The sequence below is a fragment of the Myiozetetes cayanensis genome, unplaced genomic scaffold (genome assembly GCF_022539395.1).
Source record: "Myiozetetes cayanensis isolate MyiCay16 unplaced genomic scaffold, myiCay2020 scf12, whole genome shotgun sequence".
Taxonomy (NCBI): Eukaryota; Metazoa; Chordata; class Aves; order Passeriformes; family Tyrannidae; genus Myiozetetes; species Myiozetetes cayanensis.
The window spans coordinates 12,075,469-12,098,158 of record NW_026086826.1 but is presented as its reverse complement, the minus strand read 5'-3'; the positions used below and the strand labels follow the sequence as shown (position 1 = coordinate 12,098,158).

General features: G+C 45.9%; 1 protein-coding gene across 1 annotated transcript in view; it reads right to left on the bottom strand.

The window, feature by feature from the left end:
• ROR1 (receptor tyrosine kinase like orphan receptor 1) overlaps nt 1–22,690 on the bottom strand; it is a 144,883-nt gene that overhangs the window by 42,766 nt on the left and 79,427 nt on the right. The window contains exon 2 of the mRNA XM_050307435.1: nt 5,196–5,267. Within this exon, the coding sequence (XP_050163392.1) occupies nt 5,196–5,267 (72 nt within the window). The remainder of the gene's footprint in view (nt 1–5,195; nt 5,268–22,690) is intronic.

Genomic DNA, 22,690 nt, shown 5'->3' with positions numbered 1-22,690 from the left:
GAGGTGGCATCTGCCTCTCCTCTTACTCAGACTCTGAGGTTCAAGGACAGATGTCTCAGAGGGGGGAAATGAAGCTTTTCTTTTCCCAGGAACCAGTTTTATAGCACAAGTAGGAAGCCTCTAAACTTTATCACCCCCCCAAAAAAGCGATTTGGAATAGGTAAACAAATGTCCACATCCAGCTATAAACCCAACTACTGAAAGCCATCAAGGGATTTTGTTGTCACTTTAGAAGCTGCTCTGCAATAAAGAGCCACGTAGGAAAAGTGCAGCATTAAAGGGAGGGCGCATGGAAAGGTATGTGCCTCAAGATTAATGCTGCAGAGTCAAAGAAAAGCTGTTATTTCTGACATTTTGACATAGCATCACTTTAGGATCTGGTTCTTATTAGCCCTTTCTGTGCCTTTTAAAGGTCTATTTTTTTTTTAAACCAAAAATGTCAGGAAATTTGGACCAGAAACGTACAATAAAACACGTCCCTTGACCCTCTGATCTATCAAACTTTCAAATAAACAAAGATAGCTGGATGAGCCAGGAAAAGGTTATTATATATAGTTACCTTATGGATAATGGTCAATATTCACTGCACACACTCATTTTATAGAAAAAAATCCAACTAAGTGAAGGTTTCTGTGAAAGATTTTTGCCATGAATGCCCCAAGTTACTCAGGGTTTCTTTTTCAGGTTGTGTTCTGTGACCTTCGAATTTCACACCCTGTATTATTTATAAATGAGACATTCAAGAAACACAAATTCTCAAATAAAACCATACACTCCGTCAGTGGAAAAGCAAACAAAAGGAGCTAATGTACTGTGGCTAAAAAAATGTTCAAACAAAGTAGCAGTAATTTACTGCCTCGCTACTCTCGGGACCCCACAAATCGAATCAGGATCCTGAGCCCCATCAGGGGACCTTGATTTACCCAATATCCCCCAGATAATAAAGGAAAATAAAAAGGTAAATTGTGCATGAATGTGAAAGCTGTAATTCTTCCCCTTTCACCACACGGATCGAATTCACATGCAGTGATTTCAAAGGAGAATCTGGAGATCTCCAAAGAGCTGGGGCCGAAGGCAGGAGGCCTCGATCCACCTGGTTTTCCCCACGTTTGGTTTTGTTTATGTTGTTTAAAATGTAGTTTGCCTAAGAGTCAAATTGTCCCTGGGAGATGACAAAGATTTTCCCTACAAGAACTCACAGCCAGGTCATTTGCCCGCCTGGAAAGATGTTCCAAGGGGCAGCTTTAGCCTAGATTTGTCAGGAAGGATGGCAGAGCTTCCCCTTGGAAAATCCCAGACCCAAAGGGTCCATCAGCACCTGGATGTCCTGCAGACTCTTCCTTGTGCTGGAGCCATGGTCCAGCCCAAGGTGCCAGGGAATGTTCTGCCCTCACAAGGATCTCTAGGAAGTTAATGACACACATTCCCAAATGCTGCACCTCTCCCATTCCTTGTTTTGACCTTCCACAGTTATTTCCTGCTGTGGATGCCCAGACCATCCCAGGGGGATGCCTGCTACAGTTGATCCCTGTATTGATATGCCTTGGAATACTAAGGATAAATCCCAGATTAACCTTAAACTGACTGAGTGGTTTGGGGTGCACTTTGTAAAATCCCGACTCCTGCCGCCAAGCTCTCCAGGGAATGTTTGCCTTCCCTGGAGCACCATGGAACTGCCAAGTGCTGACTGCAAGGTCTGTGCCACATGGAGAGGCTGGGAGTGCTGGGAGCTCAAACCCCAGGCTTGGGATCATGGGTGTCTGTAAATGGAAACGGATCCCAAGCCCTGAACCATTCCAAAGTTTTATCATTGTTTGCCAAAGCTGATAGGCCATGGAAGGGAAAGGAAAACAGGCAGGATCTGCAAAACCTCACACTAATAGTTTTCTTTGGAAGCAGAAGGATCAAGAGAGGAGAAGGAGGAGGTACCAGCACTCCAGCTGCACTCCAGCCCCAATGTCCTCAGCTCCAGGACATATCCTTGGGCATGGCCACGATGGAACAAGCTCTGGAGGAGCCTGCAGGTGGGAATGGGGGACCACGAGAACCCGTCAGGGGAACGACTCCATTGTTCTCTCATCAGTCCTGCAGAACCAACACTCACTGAAGTTGATTCACACTCACAGTTAAAAGAAAATAATATTTCAAAGCTGACTATTTCTTGGCAAAGACTCCAATATTATCTTAGCCTAAGGATGGAGAGATCCCAAACAATTCCTCCACTGTACAGACGTAAATAGACTCTTGCTCAAATTCAGGCCTATTTCTTTGTAAATAAACCCAGGTCTGAGGGAAGGAAAAGCCTCCCCTTCCACCATCATTTCTGTGGAAGAGAAGCAGCTGAAGGAAAGGCTCTTCACCTTTCTAAAGAAGGAAAAGAAGAGCTGATAGTAAATTGGAAGCTGCAGGTTCCCCCAGCCTGAGGGAATCTCAATCAGCAACTTGGGGGTGAAAGGCACCACATCCTGCCACTGACCCCCTGAAATGGGTCTTTTCCTACCACCAGAGCCCCCTTTTTTCCCTGAAGTTCACTTATTTTTCCTTATATAATGAAATATCTATTGGATCATATTTTCATTTCTCTTTTCCCCTCCTGGCATTCCCTCTGCACCCCGTGGTTTAGCAGTGGGAAAAGGGAGAGAAATGCTCACAGCTAAATCCCCCCTGTTTTAAAAGTGATTATTTTTTTATTTTTTATGCCCAGTTTGTTTGTTTTTTTAAGGTTTTGGTGAGAAACCACCTCCTCCCTCCCATCAATCGCTGCTTTCAACAGCTCTTCACGGGTGGCTGCGTCTCTTTTAAATTCATTTCCTGCTAAAAAGAATAAACAGGCAACTGTTTAATGCTGTCGATTTGGCTTATTTAATAGAAATTGAAACCTGAATAGGGCTCAGTTGTAAGATAATCAGTGCAGAACTCACTGAGAGCCAGGGAAAGCAGCAGATTAAGTCATTATTTCAAAATGCAGAATATTATTATCGAGACTCTGAGCTGTTCCTCCTTCCCAAACACACGGGATACAGTGGAGATGCTCATTTCCAAAAGGCAGCAGGTAGAGTTGGAGCCACTTAGAGCAGGCAGCCATTTAATTGGGAAATTTGGCTGGGAACCACTTTCATGTGGTGAACTTAATAGGCTTTAAACTGAGTTTTACTGCGTGACCTCCTGGCTGAGTGCAGCAAAGACAAGTGGATGTTGATTCCTTGAGATGCTTGTTTGCAAAAGAAATGGAAACTAAGTGTGCACCTAATTTTCTCCTCTGAGGTTTCAGCTCCCCAGCTCAGCGTGTGCTTTGTACAAGAGCTTCAGCAGAAGCAGCAGCTCCCACATTAAAGCCCCTGTTCTCTCCCAGACAAGACAAAACCTGCGTGCCTCACTTCGCTGGGGGCAGAACCCGCCCCTCTGACTCAGCTTTTGCATTTCAATCCCGTATGGAAATCCGTGTTTAGGTGTGGGAGCTGACAGCAGCCTGAACGCTAATCAGCTCCAGCAAAGGGGCTGGTAATCCCCCAGGAATGCAGGATTCAGCCCAGCCAGTGCTAATTGCTGCATTCCAGGTGGATTAGGAGCCTGGAAGTTCATTTTACCTGTTTCTGACAATTTATAGACCTCGGGAACAGGTGCCACGGAAGTAACGTGGCAAATGGTTGGATTACTAATGGAGAGGTCAGGCTCAGCTGGCACAGGAAGTGTCAGCTCTGCTTTGTCTGAAGTTTTGCCTTCTCTCTGCAATTCCTAAATTTTGAGTGTTCGTGGCGTTAACTTGCATATTCTAGGATACTTAGTTATTTCCTACTGTTTGGAAAAAGCAAAGGAATTTGCCAAACAAGTAAAGAAACACTGAAAGAGGGTAGACTAAGATTGGATATTAGGAATAAATTCTTCCCCAATGTGGCTTTTTACAAGGGCATGAAATGACAGGACAAGTGGCTGCCCACTGCCAGAGGGCTGGGTTAGGTGGGATATTGGGAAGAAAATCTTCCCTATGAGGGAAGAGGCCCTGGCACAGGTTGCCCACAGAAGCTGTGGCTTGTGGATGAGCTTTAAGGTCCCTCCCAACCCAAAGCATTCCATGATCCTGTCTGGGGATGTCACTGCCTTCACTTCTCTGCAGCTTCGGGATGTTCCCAGAGCACAGCCCGGCCCTGCCACGAGCACCTGGATGAATCCCTGCAGTGGGATAAGACATCCAGTCTGGCAACACCTTCTTTCAGCAATTTGTTGGGACTTGGGAATTCTCTGCTTAATGACTACAAGATATTCTCCCTGTCCCACCACGAAGCACCAGCCCTTTGACTTTTGTCTTCTCCACTGTGTCCTGGATCACCAGCAAGTCCTGCTCCTTCCCTGCTGGGAAGGCAGATGTGAAAGAATCAGCCTGAAGTACTCAGAACCACATATTCTCTTCATACTTAAGCACAGAAAACATATTTATGCATAAACATAAAGCATTATGAACACATGTTCAAGAAAACATTAACAAAATACAGACAAAGACAGTTGGAAAAGCCATCTGTGGCAGAATTCCACTATGGGAAATTTCCAGCTAAAGAGTAAACGGTTGGAAAAGCTTGAAGCAAATGAAAGGAGTGGTTGACAAATTGCTCTCCACTGGAATGGTTCATGAGAACCATTTCAAAGACCACATTGACTCAGGAGCTGCAGCCACTGCCTTGCAATGGAGGGCTGGAGGAATCTGAGCAATTTGGCTTAAATAATTAGTGGTGCATCATTTACACAGTCAAGGGGAATGAGAAACACATCCCTTTTCTTACAGTCTGTACCCTTCACAGGGCTCCAAGTCACACGTAATCCCCACCTGCAAATGTATTTCCCCTCTATTATTAAAGCCTCAAAATTTCACAATAAACACACCAAGGCAAAGTGACTGCCCAGGGCTTGTGAATTGTGAGTCCAAAGCCTAACATCCACCAGACAAAACGTGAAGCAGTTCATAAACCAACAGAACTCACATCTTGAAATATTTTTGTCATGTGGAACATTTTACTGATACAAGAAACAAACACAGCAACCTCCAGAAATCACAGAACCACATGTAATTAAATGCCAAAGGATCACAAGGCAAACGAGGTTTATCTTAAATGCCCCCTCACCCCTTTGTTTGCTGACTTGGTCAAGAATTGGGATTTTCAAACCTGATTTCAGGTGCTTCTATGTATTTTGTGTCCTCTTACCTTTATCTAATTCACTGGAGATGTTCCATGATGATGTGGGCATGAAATCAGCAACAACTGAGGAATTTGCTCCTGGAAGGGAAAAGGAGAAAAAAACAAGAGATGCTGTTACTGTATCGATCCTACATGATCAGGAATAAAGTTGCTGGCACAGTAATGACATTATTTGAAGAGCAGCAGCTATTAAAATGCTGGCAGGCTGAGACAGATGGGCAGCAGGGCCAGCCAAGTGGAAAAAGGCAGCGGGCCAGCGCTGGAGCTTGTTTTGCAAGGCTGTTCACTGGGAGGCCTTGTGCTAATTAAGCAGCCAATCCTTGGGATGTTTGGCCCACCTTAAAATCCCTCCACGAGATTTACAGAGGCAGAATGACTCTGCAGTGTGAGGAAAACACCAAGGCTATGTGGCTTCTCAAAGTGTTATCTATTACTATTTACAAGCGATTTTGATCCTGCAAACCACGAGCACAAGAAGAGACACTTTCTGCACTAAAGTTAATTAGGGCTACTTGTATGAAAACTCCTCCTATGACTCATGTAAACAGGGGCTGGACAGACTCATCTGATCACCAGCAGCATTTGCTCATTGCTGTGATAATTCTTTACTTCTCAAGCAAAAGCTGAATGGGGACTTCAGTCTTTACTTGTATTTTTCCCTAATTTTAACACGCAATCAGCAAGCTTTAGGGAGGATGGTGTTAAGGGAACTGCCAGCACATGTCCAGCCTCAGCTCTAGGTCGTGGTGAAACACCTCCCTGTATCCAAACATGGATGATTTCATCCAACACCCATGTAGGATTCTGGGAACTGTGGCTGTCCATGGCAGCTGCCACATCCCAGCAGGCTCCAGGGATTAATGCACACGTCTAAGAGCTTTAGTGAGTGATGGTGGGAAGGGTGGGAAGAAGGGGTGTGCACTCACATTCCATGGCATGGAAAAGCAGTGCACCTCCTAATTCCCTGTGTCCAGCCAGCCCCAGGAAACGTGACCTCTAAAAGGAGGAGAGTGATGCTGGATACAGCCCCGAACGTGGGAGAGGAGAGGGGATTTGAAATAAAAGTAAGCAGTGCTCAGTGTGAAAAGATTCACTACAAATTACCATCCTGCAGCCCAGTCCTGCACCTTGGCTGGGTCCCCAGTGCTGGCTGATCTCATTTGTCCCAGAGGTGCACAGAGAGTCAGGGGCTGAGTGTCAGATGAGACCAGGAATGTTCTGAAGTGTATTCGTTTTACTTTGACACCATCCCTTTCGCTTATTCCCAGATTTCACTTGCAAAAAGTGGCAGTGCAAGGACATGCAAAGATGTTCAGCCTTTATTTGACCCACTAGCAACTTCCCATCTCATGAAAAAATCCTGAGACCGTCGTGAGCACCAAGTTACAAATGCAGACACATTTACAATCAGACACAGCCACCACACTCCTTACAAATATGGCCCTGCTAAAAGCCCACCTGGTAGCACTGCTTATTTAACACTCTGGCAAGCACTTCCAATGTAAACAGCAATTGGAAGGCATTATAACTCACCTCCAAACACAGCCCAGCCTGTGCAGATACACAGGGCAGGAACCACTGCTGGGGACAGATCCTGGGCCCAGGTCAGTGGAACAGCCAGGGACAGCCCTTCACACAAGCTGAGATTTTGGCCCACTGGGCCCATCCCTCCTCCTTACAGAATCCTTTAGGTTGGAAAAGACCTCTAAGATTGGGGGAGTCGAGCCTTTGGCTGCTCAGCACCTTGCAGTCAGAGTCACAGAATGTTCTGTGCTGGAAGGACCCACTGAAACCAACTTTTAAATGAATGGCCCTCTGAGATCAAACCCACAGCCTTGGTGTTACCGGCACCATGCTCTGAGCAACTGAGCTAATCATTGTTCTCGACTTTCAATCAGCAGCTGAGCTTCTTATCTGAGCTGAATGCTTGGCTTAAACCTGCAGGGTTTAGAAAAACAGCACAGATCCAAGTGCCAGTGTCACCCTCATGGTGATCAGGATCATCCAGGACACCGAGGTCGATGGGTTTGCTCTGAGGATAAAGCTGAGATGGGGGGGAGGTGACAAAGAACCAAACACTGATCAGGACCTGGCTGGTGTCAGGCTGGTACCAAGGTTTGGATCTCAGTCTCCTGTCTGCCCTGCATCCTGATTTTTCCATCTCTCCCACCCAAAAATGGGGCAGCTCCTGTAGGCCCGTGATAAAACCCCTCAGGGACAGGGATCTGAGGTGCTGCTGCCCCTGCTGAAATCACACTGGTTCATCCCTTATGTCACAGGGCACAAAGAATGGGTTACATCATTCCCACCGCTAACACATTCACATTTGGCATTGGACAATATATTTTCCATAGGTAGTTTTGTTCACCTGGCAATATTTTAGCATTAAGAGCCCATAAAAGAACCATATTCTGCAAACAGGTAACACAGTCACCAAAACAGAAGAAAAAGTACTACCAATGCTATGACCACATCAGGTGTTTTGATATTTAAAACTCCAGAGTGTTCAAATTGATGTTTTCTTAAACAGGCTTTGAAAACATCACCATGAGTCTCACACAGCAGATATCCATCATCTCATCTGCAAAGGAAACCATATTAGAATACCAAACTCTACTGTTTGTGAGATAGTTCTCCAAGCTGACAACTGGGAATTTTCTGATATCCCTCAATTAAAGCTCAGACTGAAGAGCAAAGCACTGCTGTGCCCTTAGTAAATGTTTTATTTGACTGAAAGGAACATTCAGAGCAGCTACACCGTGTAGGAACATATCACCCAATCAAAGCAGAACACAAAAGCCTCCCAGAAAAGAGGTGCACAAGATATGCCTGGATTTAATCTCTGACTGTGCTGACTCAGGAGTGCTGTGCGTGGAAGTGGCAGCAGTGACTCCTCTCCTTGGAAAAGCTCTGTTGTAACTCCAGGCCAGGTAGGAAGTGCTCTGTGGGAAGGTGACTCCCAGCCAGCCGTGGAAAGCGATGAGTCATGGATGGGGGAAGGATCAGCAAAAAAATAGGGAAAAAAATCTGCTTAATATTAGAATCAAAGAATCCCAGAATCATCCATGTTGGAAAAGCCCTCCCAGCCCATCGAGTCCAGCCTGTGCCCAATGCCCACCTTGTCCCCCAGCCCAGAGCACTGAGTGCCACGTCCAGCCCTTCCTGGGACACCTCCAGGCACGGGGACTCCACCACCTCCCTGGGCAGCCCCTTCCAATGCCTGAACACCCCTTCCATGACGAAATTCCTCCTGATGTCCAACCTGAACCTCCCTGGCACAGGCCGTTTCCTCTTGTCCTGTCAGTATTGAGACTGAATTTTGAATGAAGAGTTTAAAAGTTAAGTCTTAATCCTTAAAAATCCCCTCATGCCCTGCTTTAACTTGAACTTGTTTGGGAAAAGAGTCAACCTGAGAAATGTGATCAGCAGAGAGAACCATTATACCGTTAAGATTGTATTTATATATGGAATCACTGCAGATGAATGATGACTCTTATCCTTAACACTGAGAAGATAATTATCTGTTCAAATCTCTCTGACTGTTAAGAAACATTGGTTTTAAGCTAATGAGAAATCACAACAGACAATTAGAACCCTGTGAAAAGCCAAGTCAAGTGTGTTCAAACACACTCCCCACAGAGAAGTTGGCCAATAGCTGATTTTATGACCAGATTGCATAAGTGTGGAGTGAATTTCACACGTCAGTCCTTGTAAAGCCTTTGTGACTAAATAAACTTCAATAAGGTTTACAAAAAGCTGCCTCTCTGTGCAATGCATTTTAACATGAACTGAAGGCAGTCTCAGCCAAAATGGGAGGAAGGAAGGTAACTGAGATGACAACAAGCCCAGAAATGAATGAAGAGTCTAATGGGGAATAAATCTGTTGTACAGAAACAAAGCAGAGAGCAAAGGGAGCAGAGATCAAAATCCCAGGTCTTGCAGGAACTCATCTTTTTAAGGTCAAAGAAAAGTCCACTTAAACAGTGCAAATAAAAAATTCACAGTGTTTTCTTAATGGGCATCCTCTGTCTTACTTTATATCCCACCAGTGGGTCATTCTACACCTTAATTATATACCCTAATTATATAATTATACGTATAATCAGGAGTAATTAATTTTTCCTGATACAAAAATGAATGTGACTGCAACACATGCAATTCAGATCTCACTGCAGGGTACCCAAAACAGCCAAAAAAAAAGAAGGAGTTCAAAGTCTGAGTAATAAGACAAACTATCCAAAAGAAATGTTTAAACTAGAGAAAAACAGTTTTCCATCTGCAAATCTCTTTCTGAGCCTGAGCAGAAAGCCTAGCCTAAGTGAGTTTTGTTATTCCATGAAGGAATTTGCCTAAGGAAGTGATAAAACCCCAATTTCCCCAGACGTTGAGAACAAGATTGGGCAAGACATCACCACAGACACAACGGGGAGTTATCCCACACTGGCAGCAGGGTCAGGGCAGGACAGCTCAGCACGGGGTATGGGCACAACTATTTTGGCCAAACATTTTATAGGAGCAGATCTACTGGAAATATCAACACCCCTCGAAGAGGCGAATACAAATCTCCAGGAAACAGAGATCCTACTTGGGTGGAACATCAGGAAAACAGGATTTGTAGATAAAGTTCTACAACTCAGAGAAAAGCTAATTATCCCGAGAGCTCGGTATTTTTTGCTTTTCTGCACATTCCAGACTCTTCATCTCTCTCCCTGTCTGGTTCCTACCTGACTGATCTCTTCCAGGATCTTCCCACAGATCTGCCTCCAGGCTGTTTTTCTTCTCACCCTATCTGCCTCATCTTCCTTTTCTGCCTTTTGCAGTCTCTGTTTCACTGTTCCTTTGTAAGTTCCCCACACGTTTTCATCTGATCTCCCAAGATATTCCGTGTTGCAATCACCAGTTACAGCCTCTCCACAGCCCACCCCGGAGCTGCTGAAGGAGATCTAGACATACTTTCTGCAGACTGTAATGGATACAACCTCATTTTACTAATTTTCTTGTCTGTCTCAAAGCTGGCACCAGCCTGAAATTTCTATAATTTATCTCAAATTCTGCTTATGCCTTTAATGTGTGAAAGGATTGTCATGACATCAGTATCTCTGCATGGCAGGAGACACGTCTGCAGGAGAATGTGTTTCAAAAGGAGGTGGGAATTGGGAATACTTCAATCAGCTGAACGAGGCAAAACTGCAGGAAGATGGGAAAAATTGAGAGCATTTCTGCTCTTCAAGTCAGGCAGGTGTCTCTCAAGGACAATATACATATATATATATATATAGATATATATACTGCAGCAGACAGTGCTTGTTAAAAATATATTCCTGAAAAGAGACTTCCCCTTCCATGCTCAGGTGAAGCAGTTGTTTCAAATATTTTGAAGTTCAATACTCAACAAATCTATCCCAGAACAGCCCTGGCAAGCAAGATGAGGTGCTGCATGATGGCATTTCTCCTTCAAAAGCTCAACACCAATGTGCTGTGCTCCACCTGGTTACTCCATGGCTGAAAAGGCAAAGGCAAAGCTTGTTCTGCCAAAACCTTGCCTGGGTAGATCCGGGAGATAAGGGTTTATCAGATCCCAGAATCCCTGAGGTTGGGAAAGCCCTCCCAGCCATTGAGTCCAACCTGTGCCCGATCCCCACCTTCTCCCCCAGCCCAGAGCACTGAGTGCCACGTCCAGTCCTTCCTGGGACACCTCCAGGGATGGGGACTCCACCACCTTCCTGGGCAGCCCCTTCCAATGCCTGACCACCCTTTCCAGGAAGAAATTCCTCCTGATGTCCAACCTGACCCTCCCCTGGCACAGCTGGAGGCCATTTCCTCTCATCCTGTTGCTTGTTCCCTGGGAGCAGAGCCCGACCCCCACCTGGCTCCACCCTCCTGTCAGGGAGTTGCAGAGAGCCAGAAGGTCCCCCCTGAGCCTCCTTTTGTCCAGGCTGAGCCCCCCCAGCTCCTCACAGGATGTACCTGATTCCCTCAGAGTTCAAAACTGTCACTGTGGTGTCCAAAACACACCTCCTTCTGGCAAAGGACCCTCTGGAGCTCTCCAGGCTGCTCCATGCAGAGATGATGTTGTGGATCCCAATAACCTTCAAATGGTTCATTTTGTTCACATTCTTAGAATTTAAAACCCTCCACCACATCCATCTGTTATTTACCAGCAGTGTGTCATTACTGGTAGCCCAGGGAGGTCAATAATCAGCATTAGACTGGGGAATTTTCCACACCAGTGAATAACTCAAGGTCCGTGGGTTTCAAATTTACAAGACATTGATTTCCAGCTTCAAAAGGGAGATGTGCAGCAGGGTGATTTCATTTAGTGCAGGACTGGAAATTGTTAGGAACTTCATTTATATCCCAGCCTGTTCCATCTATCAGAGCACCTCATCACCACTACTGGCACTTTCATCAGCACCCACCTCTGCCTGGGAGTGTTTCTGAAAGCCTCAAGCTCCGGAGGGCTGGAGATGAATGGAAGGATTAGCCCATTTATGATGCATCATCAGGAAGAATCCCTGATTTCAGGGCAGGAAGCCAAGAGTGCTTCATGCACCTGACACCTCTGCTGTACCTTTTCCTGCAGATCTGCTCTATTCCATGAGGATACACCAGCTTCTGGCTCAGAGGGGGGCACTCACTGGGGTTTCCTGTACAGGATACTGGTAATCCCCACCCCAAAAGACTACTGGGGGGGATTAAAGCTAATTCTCAAACACCTCGTTCTTCAGACTTGTTCTGGAACATTAATACCATCAGAAAATTAAGGGATTGCTACCTATGAGTGCCTGCAAACTCTTAAAATACCTTCAGATGTTTTGGCAGCAGCCTAGTGACTACACAAGTCAGTATTTTTAGTAACTTGGTCTTCGGCTCAGGTCATATCAGTTAAAAGTTGTTTTCTCCCGTGGGATCAGAGCCCTCTCTTGGAAGAGGAGCTTTTTAAGAGGCCGTTTTTATATGCTAATACATTAATCCTAAATTTCTAATTACTGAACTCCAATTCCTTTTGATTGCAGCTATTAATTACAGATTATCATTACTGTTATAGGGATTTAGAAGTCACTGTGGAATCTGGGTGCACTTTACGTGGCTCTAAATTGGGTCGTTAACAGTTCCACTTAAGAAGAGCAAAACACTGCACCCTGGAGCAGCCCACGGCTTTAATGACAGGGAGGGAAGAAAAGAAATGGCCAGTTGGACGAGTGCCAGCAGTTCAGAGCTCACAGTCGGGTCTTTGTGCTTTGGAACTGAAGAAACGTGGCTACACTGGCACTTCAAGGCACCCCAAGCAGACGTGGAGCTCAGGAGCAGAGACCACTGCTCAGGTGGAGCCAGCATGATCCTGCACTGCACAGACTCACAGCACCTCGATGCTCTTCTAGGGAGAATTATTTGTACTCTGCTCAACCTGAAACACAAGGGATGTGGAAGGAAGATACTGGAGGAACACATTGTTTTCTTGCCCATTATTCAGGTTTTGTTGGAGACAGAAATCAGAGTCTGGTTGATTTTCTGTAGTTATGACCCTGGAGGGAAGTACAGCACAGCTGCCCATCATGTAAACCTACAAACATTGGGAATTTGCATCATAAATGCAAATTTCCCATCTCTCCAAACCTACCTGAAATAATACTGGATTTGTTTCCATGCTCTGAGCTGTTCTCTTTCGGGCATCTCAGACCAGGAAAGTCAGGAGAGAAAGTGGAAGCACCCAAAGGAAATTGCAACAGAAGGAAGCAAAAAACTAACAGTGACAGCAAGAAATTCCTGGATGGGACTAATCTGGGGCACGTGGATGTGCCAAGAAGCAGAGGAGTCACAAAAACCCATCATCATATCGAGAGGGTATGGAGAAGGAGAAGGATGTCCCAGGGCATTGTTAAGTGAAGACACTTCAGTGCCAGGAATGGTGAGGAAGGGTCCAGGGAGGAATGGAAGGAGGCAGCACTCCCTGTTAGGCACTTTTGGGGGCAGTCTGGGTTGTCTGAGATGGAGGTTTCCCTAAGAACTCCCATAAAAGGCCCTGAGTCTGAAGAGTGTCGAGATCCCTCCAGCAAAGAGCAGAGTTTCTCTTGCAAAGACCTTGTGACCCCAAGTGATCCACAGCCCAGAGTGACTATGGAAGCTTGCTTTCCTGAAGGCACCAGTGCCACGCTGAAGGATTTGTGGGGTCTGCCCCCCTACTGGCACAGGGTCCCTTTTCTTTATCTCCCCAAGCAGCAGACTGAGCAGCGCCCACGAGCGCTCGGTGGGGACGGACGTGTTTGCAGACGAAGGATGAAGTGCCTGGACAGGGCTTTGCATTGCACCTGCTGGCTTGTCCCTGGCTTCCATCAGTGCCACTGCACTAAATCCACCCACAAAAGCTTTAAAGAAGGCGAACCCAGCCAAGCACAGAGAGGGCAAACAAGAAATCATTTACATCCCCCATAAATCGCGGCACACCGTAACTCCTGCACCTCAGGGCCAGGAACGACTGAGAGGGACAAGGCTCCCAGCAACCTACAATTAAACCCTTATAACTTGGGCAGAAAATTACAGCAGAACTCTGCCATGTGCAAATCCATTACTACTTTTTGAGCTGGATAATTATTTTTGTTGCAGTGACGAAAAACGTCCCCATGTCAGCTCATGAATTAATGGAAGGGCCTGAAACAATTACTCCTTAAATACACAGAAGTCTCCCCAGTGTAAACACGCTCCTTTTTATGCCATATCCTCCTGCTACAAGGCAGACATTGCAACATGACTTATTGGCTGCCCGTGATGGAACAGTAAATGTTGCCCCTTTGACGGCTCCAGCCTCATGCCTTGGATTTTACACGATGTTGATGAATGTCCAAACTGCCAAACGCAGAAAGAGCCTGAAACACAAGGACACACTGTGAGACGTATGCTAATAGGGCACAATTTATATTAAAAGGGGGGAATGTAAATATTTAACTGATGCCAGAGCTGGATGCTTTGGCCAAGCCTCGGACTGAGCTACATTGATTGTTTGAGAGGAACTTACACCCCGGTCTAAACCCACACAAGCCTGATCTCAGACAGGCTTAGAGCCCGTGCCTTTTAGAAGGTGGATTTAGAACTTAATTTCTTCTGCTAAAAGGCTGTTTTCTTCAATTTTACTTCAAGTCAACCAGCTGACACTTGTAAGAGCTGCCCCGTGTGCGTGTGGAGAGCTGGGCTTAGCCCAGGTCTCAGCGGGAGCAGCGAGGGAAGCGCCGGGGGCAGGATCCTGACCCGGATCCCTCCATCTCCGGCACACACAGGCACGGCATCCTCCAGGGACCAAACCCAAACCACGACCCTCCAGCTAATTTGGGTTTATTAGCAGCCTCAGGAGAGGTCTCTGGAGGTGAAGGCTGAACTCCCCTTTCATGGCTCGGGGTTGGGTTTCAGGCACAGCAGTGACACGACACAGGCTGTCCCTGTCCTGCCCTCGTGGCACTCCACAGCAGGGCTGTCCACATGGCAGCCAACAAAAGCAATTATACAGGTAATTAGGCTGCACAAAAGGTTTACATCAGTGTTTCAGAGGTTTATTTTTAATCCCTTCATTGCTGGAACGAGTTAATGTACTGCTTTAGTCACACTTACAACTTATTTACTAGAAGAAAGTTTCCTGAATCCAAGGTTCACCAGGATCTCCAGGATTCTGATCCCAGGATCTCCAGGATTTTGATACTCTTTAACATTAGGAAAAATTAAAGTCCCAATTTAACTTTTCACTGCTGTGCTTGGGAGTATCTTAAAACTGTTTTATCAGTGGCTTAAAGCAGAGTTTTGAAGTAGATTTCCCATGATTTCAAAGGATGTTCCACGAACCATCCTGCAGCCCTCAGCACCACGAGCCTCGTGCTGGCAGCTTAATAACAGCCCCCAAATCCAAAGGTTTGATGAAATCAACCTCCTGAATCCTTAAATTATGCAGCAATACTTGTGCACTTCCCAAAGCACAGTCAGGGCTGAAGAAAGGCGGGTGCTAAAGAGCCACTTCCAAACAACATAATTAAGCCTTCACGAGCCTTCACCTTAATTGCCCCCAGCAGCACAAATGTCTGTGGTCTCCGTGACCCCGGAATGGCTTTGCCACAAAGCAAAGCCCACAGTCTGTAAAAGTTAACAGCCTGTACAATAGAAAATCAACAGGAGCAGGGCAGGCTTGCCTTGTTGGGCCTTAACTGCTTTTGCAGCCCCGTGGAAGGATAAACCACTGATGATTTTTTTATTAGCTCAACAAACAAGAGGCTCAGCATTTGGTGTAACGCTACTGCGGAGCCACGGGGATTATGTTTCAAAGCCGTGGCAACTGCCAGCTCTGAGGAACTATTTCAGCCTGGAAATGGATCCAGGTTCCCTCGGAAAGGGAAGGCAATCCAAATAAACACGCCGAGCGCGCCACATCCACACGGAGTTCCAGTGGCCCCACCGATCCCCCAGTAGCTGCAAATCCCAGCTGTGCCAAGGCTTTGCGTGGCTGCTCCTAATTCCTTGTTCTCCAGCCCAAAGGACTGCAGCAATATCAGGCTCGGCAGGTGACAAGAGCCACTCTGTGCCAAAGAAAGCCGGAGCACGGGGATTCTGCCGAGTTCAAATGCTCACACACTCATCACAGGGGGTTCGTTACCACCAGGCAGCTCTGAGAGCATCCAGACACACTTGAAATACTCTGTACAGGCTATTTACAAGTCAAGGAAAACACAGTTTCCCCTTGAAAGCTTCTAAGCAAACATGACCCGGGGAAATTGGGATGGGGGAATGTCCCAGAGAATTCTCCTTCATTTCACACCGAGTATTTACAGGCTGCTCCCCCAATTTTTCTCCACTCATCTGTAATGAGTTCCCAAACCACTCCTTGTGGTCAAACCAAATTTTTGTGCTGTTTGGCTTTTCAAGCTTCCTAAAGTTCATTCCCAGGTCCCTTCCTCATGCTGCCAGGAGCTACACCCTCTGTTCTGCCCCACTGACCACCCTGTCCAAGACTCCGTTTGACCAAAAAACCCCCAAATCCTGATGACACCAAAGGAGATTGTGAATGAAAGGTGGAGACAGACCATGATCAACTGCAATTCTTATCTCTTGAGGGGTGGCTGCAGTTTTGGGAGGAGGGTTCCTGCCTGAGAGATACAGAACACTGATACACAATATACTCCATCAGAGATAGGAGAAAAATGTTGGAAATAGAGATTTTTTTTTTTATTCTGGCAATTTCCTTATCATTTTCATGATTTTGGTCACATATCACAACCCAACACCTGCTTAGTTTAAATTAAAATACTGAAGTAACCAACTTACCCTGTGGCATTAAAAGACTAAAAACTTTCCACTATTTAAAACATGGATGTTTGAGGAATATTTGAACCTAATCCAGATTTTACTGAGATACAGACAAAACCCAGCAACAATTAATGATTTTGGATGCTCTTTCAGGTTTGTTCATGTCTTTAATCCTCCTGAAACACAGTTCTGCCAAGTTGTGTATTTTCTTACCCAAACTCCCAAGCTGATTGACTCTGACAGGGGGTCTGTGTGCTCCTGTTATCCCCATGTTTATGTAAGGCCAGGGATGGCAGATTAGAGCATTACAATAATCTTTGAAAAATCCAGCTACTAAAGACTCAGAAGGGGTGTAACAGAAGTAAGGAGGTTTAGATTAGAGATTAGGAAGAAATTCCCCCCTGGGAGGGTGGGGAGGCCCTGGCACAGGTTGCCCAGAGCAGCTGTGGCTGTCCCATCCCTGGAAGTGTCCAAGGCCAGGTTGGATGGGCTTGGAGCAACCTGGGCTAGTGGAAGGTGTCCCTGCCCATGGCAGGGGGTGGGACTGGATGAGTTTTAAGGTCCCTTCTTACCCAACCCATGATTTTATTATTTTTTTGTGGGTTACCTGATTTGATAATGACATTTTATTTGTTGAGCTCAGTCCAGCTCCCAGCAGCCAAACACAGAGAACACAACCAGCAGACACAGAAAACCTCCTGGCAAGTCCAAGAGCAAAAGGATTGAGTTTCTCTCTCTCCCAGCAAGTGCTCTCTCAGTGCCAATACTGCTCTGGAATAGGAACAACTCAGTCTGGAGGGACTGGGAACTTCAGGTCAGTCCTAAGCTTGTGAATGGGGCAAATCTCACTATTCTCACAGGAATCCAGACTGATAATCAGAGAATCCCAGACTGGTTTGGGTTGGAAGGGACCTTAAAGCTCAGACAGTTCCACCCCCTGCCATGGGCAGGAACACCTTCCACTAGCCCAGGTTGCTCCAAGCCCTGTCCAACCTGGCCTTGGACTCCTCCAAGGATGGGGAATCTGCAACCTGTCATAAGTACTCTCAATTTATGACAAATGACCTGTAATAGGAGGTATATTCACAAAAAGATGTGAATAAAGCAGGACTGCATTCCACAGAGAGGCATATCCTGGTTATAATCCTGACCAAATTCCTCCTGCCACATCAGGGCCCTGAGATGGTACAAAGGAACATCCTCTCAGAGCAAACTTAGACAAACCATAAACATCCATCGTGCAAAAGTGCCTTTTTTTCACCACATTTCTCAGCAAATCAGGTCCTTTTTGCAATGCCTGGGCTCAGAATGTGGAAGGTGGGAATTCCCAGCAGATGTGGTTCCCTCCAAACCACGGAGCAAATCGTGCCCTGTGATTTTGGTTTCCTGGCATTACCGCCTCGGAGCTCTGGATGCACTTGATCCATACACAAACATATTCACAGAGACACCACATGCACACAGGCACAGAGCTTGGGTTGGGAAACAGAATCCTGCTCACCCAGGGTCACATCCCAAACATCTCTCCCATGGGGAATTCTCAGTGTTCCCTGAGAAGCATTTCTTGTGGCCAGAAGCTCTGACTAACAAACTGCAATGCAATGGCGTGGCTGATGCACACAAACACATATTTTTACTAATCACACCTTTGCTGCTGCTCCTCCAAACTCAAATTATTATTATTATTAATTAAAACCAAGGAGTTACTGCACCAGGCTTCACCCACGTCTACCTGAGCCCTTCAAAGACATGGTTAGCCTGGAGTTTTAGTCACCTGCACTGTCATATCCAAAGCAAGAAATGGGGGTTTACATTTCAAACAAATAAATACAAAAATACTTCAGAACACTTGGAAGGCAGCAGAAAACAGTGGGGTGGGATTTGTTTCTCACATGCTGGGTTGAGAAGAAAGTCCCAGCAGTACCAAGTGTCAGTGGTGATGGGAAAGAGCTAGGCTGGAGGGAGGGAAGAGATTCCCTACCCTGAGTGCTTAAACACAGAGCAAAACTCACAGACAGTAGGGGAAAATAGTAATATCTCCAGGAATGTGTTTGATTTGAGCAGGAATTCCTCCTTAGCAATTAACTCTTAACAACAAATTAATATTTGTATGTCCCATTGAAAGGACCGTCTGGTGACACAGGGATCAGACATGGAGGAATGTGCTGAAATGTTAACTCTTTCAATCAACACTTGATGATGCTACTCCTTTATTCTCTGAACTAAAGTTAAACAGAGCAAACCCCAGGGAAAGCAGTGTGGTTTGTCAAGAGCCACTTGGTTTTGTTGGTGCTTCATTGAAGTCCCCTATGAAGCTGCTGCTGAATTAGGAAATGCTGAGCACTCCTGAGAGCTGCACAAGTGGAGCAGAAGTGCCTTACAAAGCTATTAGCTCCCAAATGCTCTACAGCTTACAAGCAATGAAAATAAAGAGAGCAAAGTAAAAGCAAAGAAAGGGGCAGAAATGTTTGAAAGCTCTTCTAAACCATCACACGTTGACAGCCTGCAGCCCCTTTCATCTGCACACAACCCACTGCAGCCACTTCATCAGGCTCCAGGTTTTAATTAAATGGAATGTTTATTTACACAATTCAGGAGAGGGGCAAAGCCCTGCTCTGCAGCCACCAGAGTCACCTTACTGAGGTTTGTGGGCCTAGAGAGTCTGGAGTTTGGCAAATTGCAGACACAAAATAAAGCCAGGACTTACTGAATTGAGAGGCAGCCACTGCTCTCTGCTCTGTGGGGACCAGGGACAGGACCCCAGGGAATGGCCTCAAGTTGTGTCAGGGCAGGGTTAGGTTGGATCTTTCCCCCAGAGGGTGGTTGGGCACTGAACAGGCTCCCCAGGGCAGTGGTCACAGCACCAAGGCTGCTAGAGCTCAGGGAGTGTTTGGATGATCCTCTGGGGCACCTGGTGTGACTCTTAGGGATGGTCCTGTGCAGGGCTAAGGGTTGGACTGGATGGTCCTTGTGGGTCCCTTCCAGCTCAGCATATCCTGGGATTCTGTGGTTGTGTGAACTGGAGCAGTGCCCTGCTCTGGTGCTGTGGGCTCATGGCCCCAGCACTTCAGCTGACTCTTGCCCATGAAGAGCCTTCTGATAGGAGGAAGCTCTGCCTGACCCAAGAGACACAACCCAATTTCACACATCACAGAACCAGCAGCAGACACTGCCCCAGGGCACGAGCCAGAATGGCCAGTCCTGCTCCAGAGGGTTGGATGAAACGGAATGAAATCCAAGCCCACGGTGCTTGCCGGTGGCACCTGGACAATTTTGCAGGACCTGTGGAGATTCTGAGCTCTCAGCAGCAGCTCAGCCATGCTGAAGGTTTTCCTCAATGCAAACACTGGGGAGAAGAATTCCAGAACGGTGAGATTTGCTTTGGCACAGGGCAAGGACACTGTGGCACCGGGGGTGTGTACTCAGCAACTCTAGAATCCCAGCATTTCTCCCTGTTGCATGCTTGGAGATCTAGTGAGGGCTCTCTGGCAGCTCAGAAAGCAGACAAACGGGGAAAATGAAGAGCTTTGTTTGCTCTGGGCTGTCAGTTAACACTGAGCAGCAGAGCTCAAGTTCCCTTTCCAAGGTGCTCTGCTCCATCCCAGCTATTATGTGAAAAATGACACAAGGTGCTGCTATTCCAGCACTAACTCAGCCCCTCGTGACCTTTAGACACAAACATTTGTGTTCCTCACAAGGTGAACGTGGAATGAAGGAAATCTCAGACAACTCTACCCAGACTTTCAATTCCAGTGCTCTTAGAGCTCCCCAAGCAGCAGCCCAAAAACATCCATCCACTTCAAGACTGTGCTTTCCTCACTTCAGATTTGGGGAAGCACATTTCAAAGTGCTGTTCTTCCCAAACACTGCTGGCTGAACCTGCCTTTAAGGACACCCATAGTTACACCCAGGCTAAGGGAGGCCCAGGGTTTGTCCAAAAGGGATTGGAATCAGTGCTTTAATTCCCCACTGAATGACTCCTTCACTCAGCTCTGGCAGGACAAACACATGGCATTACTGCAGGAAGAGAAGTGAAAATCTGGCATTCTTTGCTGTCAAGGACGGATTTAAGGAAGGAATTTCAAACCAGGGATCCATTTAAGAGCAATTTGAAGGCTATTTCCTTATGCTCATCTTCATCCTAAACTAATAAGGTCCTTAAAACCAGGCCCTGAACCAAGGGGTTTGTATCTCTTCTCCATGGACTGGAGCAGTCAGCTGGTGGCATCTGTATCAAGAATCCATTAAGTCACATGTTCCCAAAAAACCCCTGACAGACATTTTGTTGTTGAAGATGATCAGGGAAAACAAAAAAAAAAAAGAGAAAGCTAAACCTTGAAAAATAATCTTCCAAATAAACAGAGCAGCCTATGGAGAAAGGATGAACACACTAGAGGGAAACAGCAGAGAATGATCCTTTCCTTAAAAATAAGTGACCTTCCACCTTGATCCTCCCTTTACAAATCACTGACAGCGAATACCACCAGAAATGAGAGATGAAATGAAAATGGTATCTAGAAAATGAGACTGATTGGACAACCAGTTCCTACCACAAGCTGTTAGGAATGTGCATTTTAAATCCTAGGAAGGCAGTGGGCATTTCCAGCTTGCTTTCCTATTGCAGATTTCTACACATTCAGAAACACAGAGAGTGATACAAAGAACAAACATAAAAATGGTACTTGCACGTAAATCACACCAAGAGAGGGGGGAAAAAAACCCCATAATTGCATGGAAATCATTCAAAGAGAGGGGAAAAAACCCTGGCAGAAGCAGGTCCAAAAGGTTGAGTGATAATTGCAAATCTAAACAAGATTTAGTTGAAGATGAGAAGGAAAAAAAAAAAAACCAACCAACCTGCAAACCAGATTATTCAAGTTTTGTGCCAAATGCCTCATTTTCAAACTTAATCAGCACTGACTGCTCAGAGCCCTGCGTTGCCAAGGCCAAGCCAGCCCCAGAGATATCTGGCACCCTCATTTCCCAGCTAAGATGATTTATAGCTCTGCTTGGTAACACTGCACCCCTGGAGCAGGGGGGATTTGGAACCCCTTCCTAATGAGCCTGTTTGGGGGATGAAATGCTCCTAATGCCGGCTGGCAAAAGCTGAAACCCAAAATCTTTCAAGGTATTCAATTTTTCAGAGATTTACTGGGAACATAATAGCAAATCTGGTCAGAATCAGGAGCCAAAGCCTTTCTTTCCAGCCTAGAGAGGGTAAGTAGTGTGTTGTTCCTTACATCTGGAACAGTAGTAATCTATTCCTTAAGCCTGAGCAATCAAATTACTCTAATTTTCTGTTGTCTTGGCTTGAATAAATATTTTCAAGACAAGTTATGTTAAAAATATGCACAGGCTGACTGTGCAGTTAAATGTGCTTAACATCTGTGCTGCAGTCTAGTGGGGCGAGATGGAAAGGTATCCCAGTGGAGAGGGACTGCTAAAAAATCACCCTGCTTCCATCTGAATTAATAAAAGACTAAAGAATAACTCCCGTAAAAAAATAACATCAAAAGAAGGGGGAAATTTAAATTAAAGATACAGAAATATATACCTAGAAATAGAATATATAGAACTAAATATAGAGGGAATATATATGGAAATTGGGGGGAAATTAGGGAAAAATTTGAATAAAAGGGAGGCTGGAATTCCTGTGGAATAAATAAATCTCCAAGGGGTGATGGAGTGTAAGAAACTTTCCATCATTTCAGGGGATCCAGAGCTGCCCTGGCTGGGCTGAGTAGGCAACTGGGGGGAAAAAAAGCAAGTGAGAAAAATTTTAGGGGTTTTCTGCCTCTGGAATCCCCTCCCAGCACTTGCAAGTCTCACTCACCACTTGCAAAAGTCATTTCGATTGCAGTTTGTAAGGAAAAAATGGGAAAATGGGACTTTCTCATTCACGACCGACTACTGAAAACTTCTGAAATACTGAGTGAAAAAGAAACAGGGGGAATTATTATAATTCTTAATAAATGATAATTAATTCTGGCCAAAATTACAGGGGAAACGCTCCCACTTTCACATTCAAATGGGAAAGCACATCCTGCCTGCGGAGCGACCCCGAGCACCTCCAGGCACGGTGGAAAGGGGGAAAACTGGCTCAAATTTCGGCTCCAAGTCCCATGTGCTTCTCATTTTCCCCCTCTGCATCAGTGACAAGCATTTCTTAAACTGCACCAGCACTTCCAGTTTGCAACAGGTCACCTAAAAGAGAAGTGATT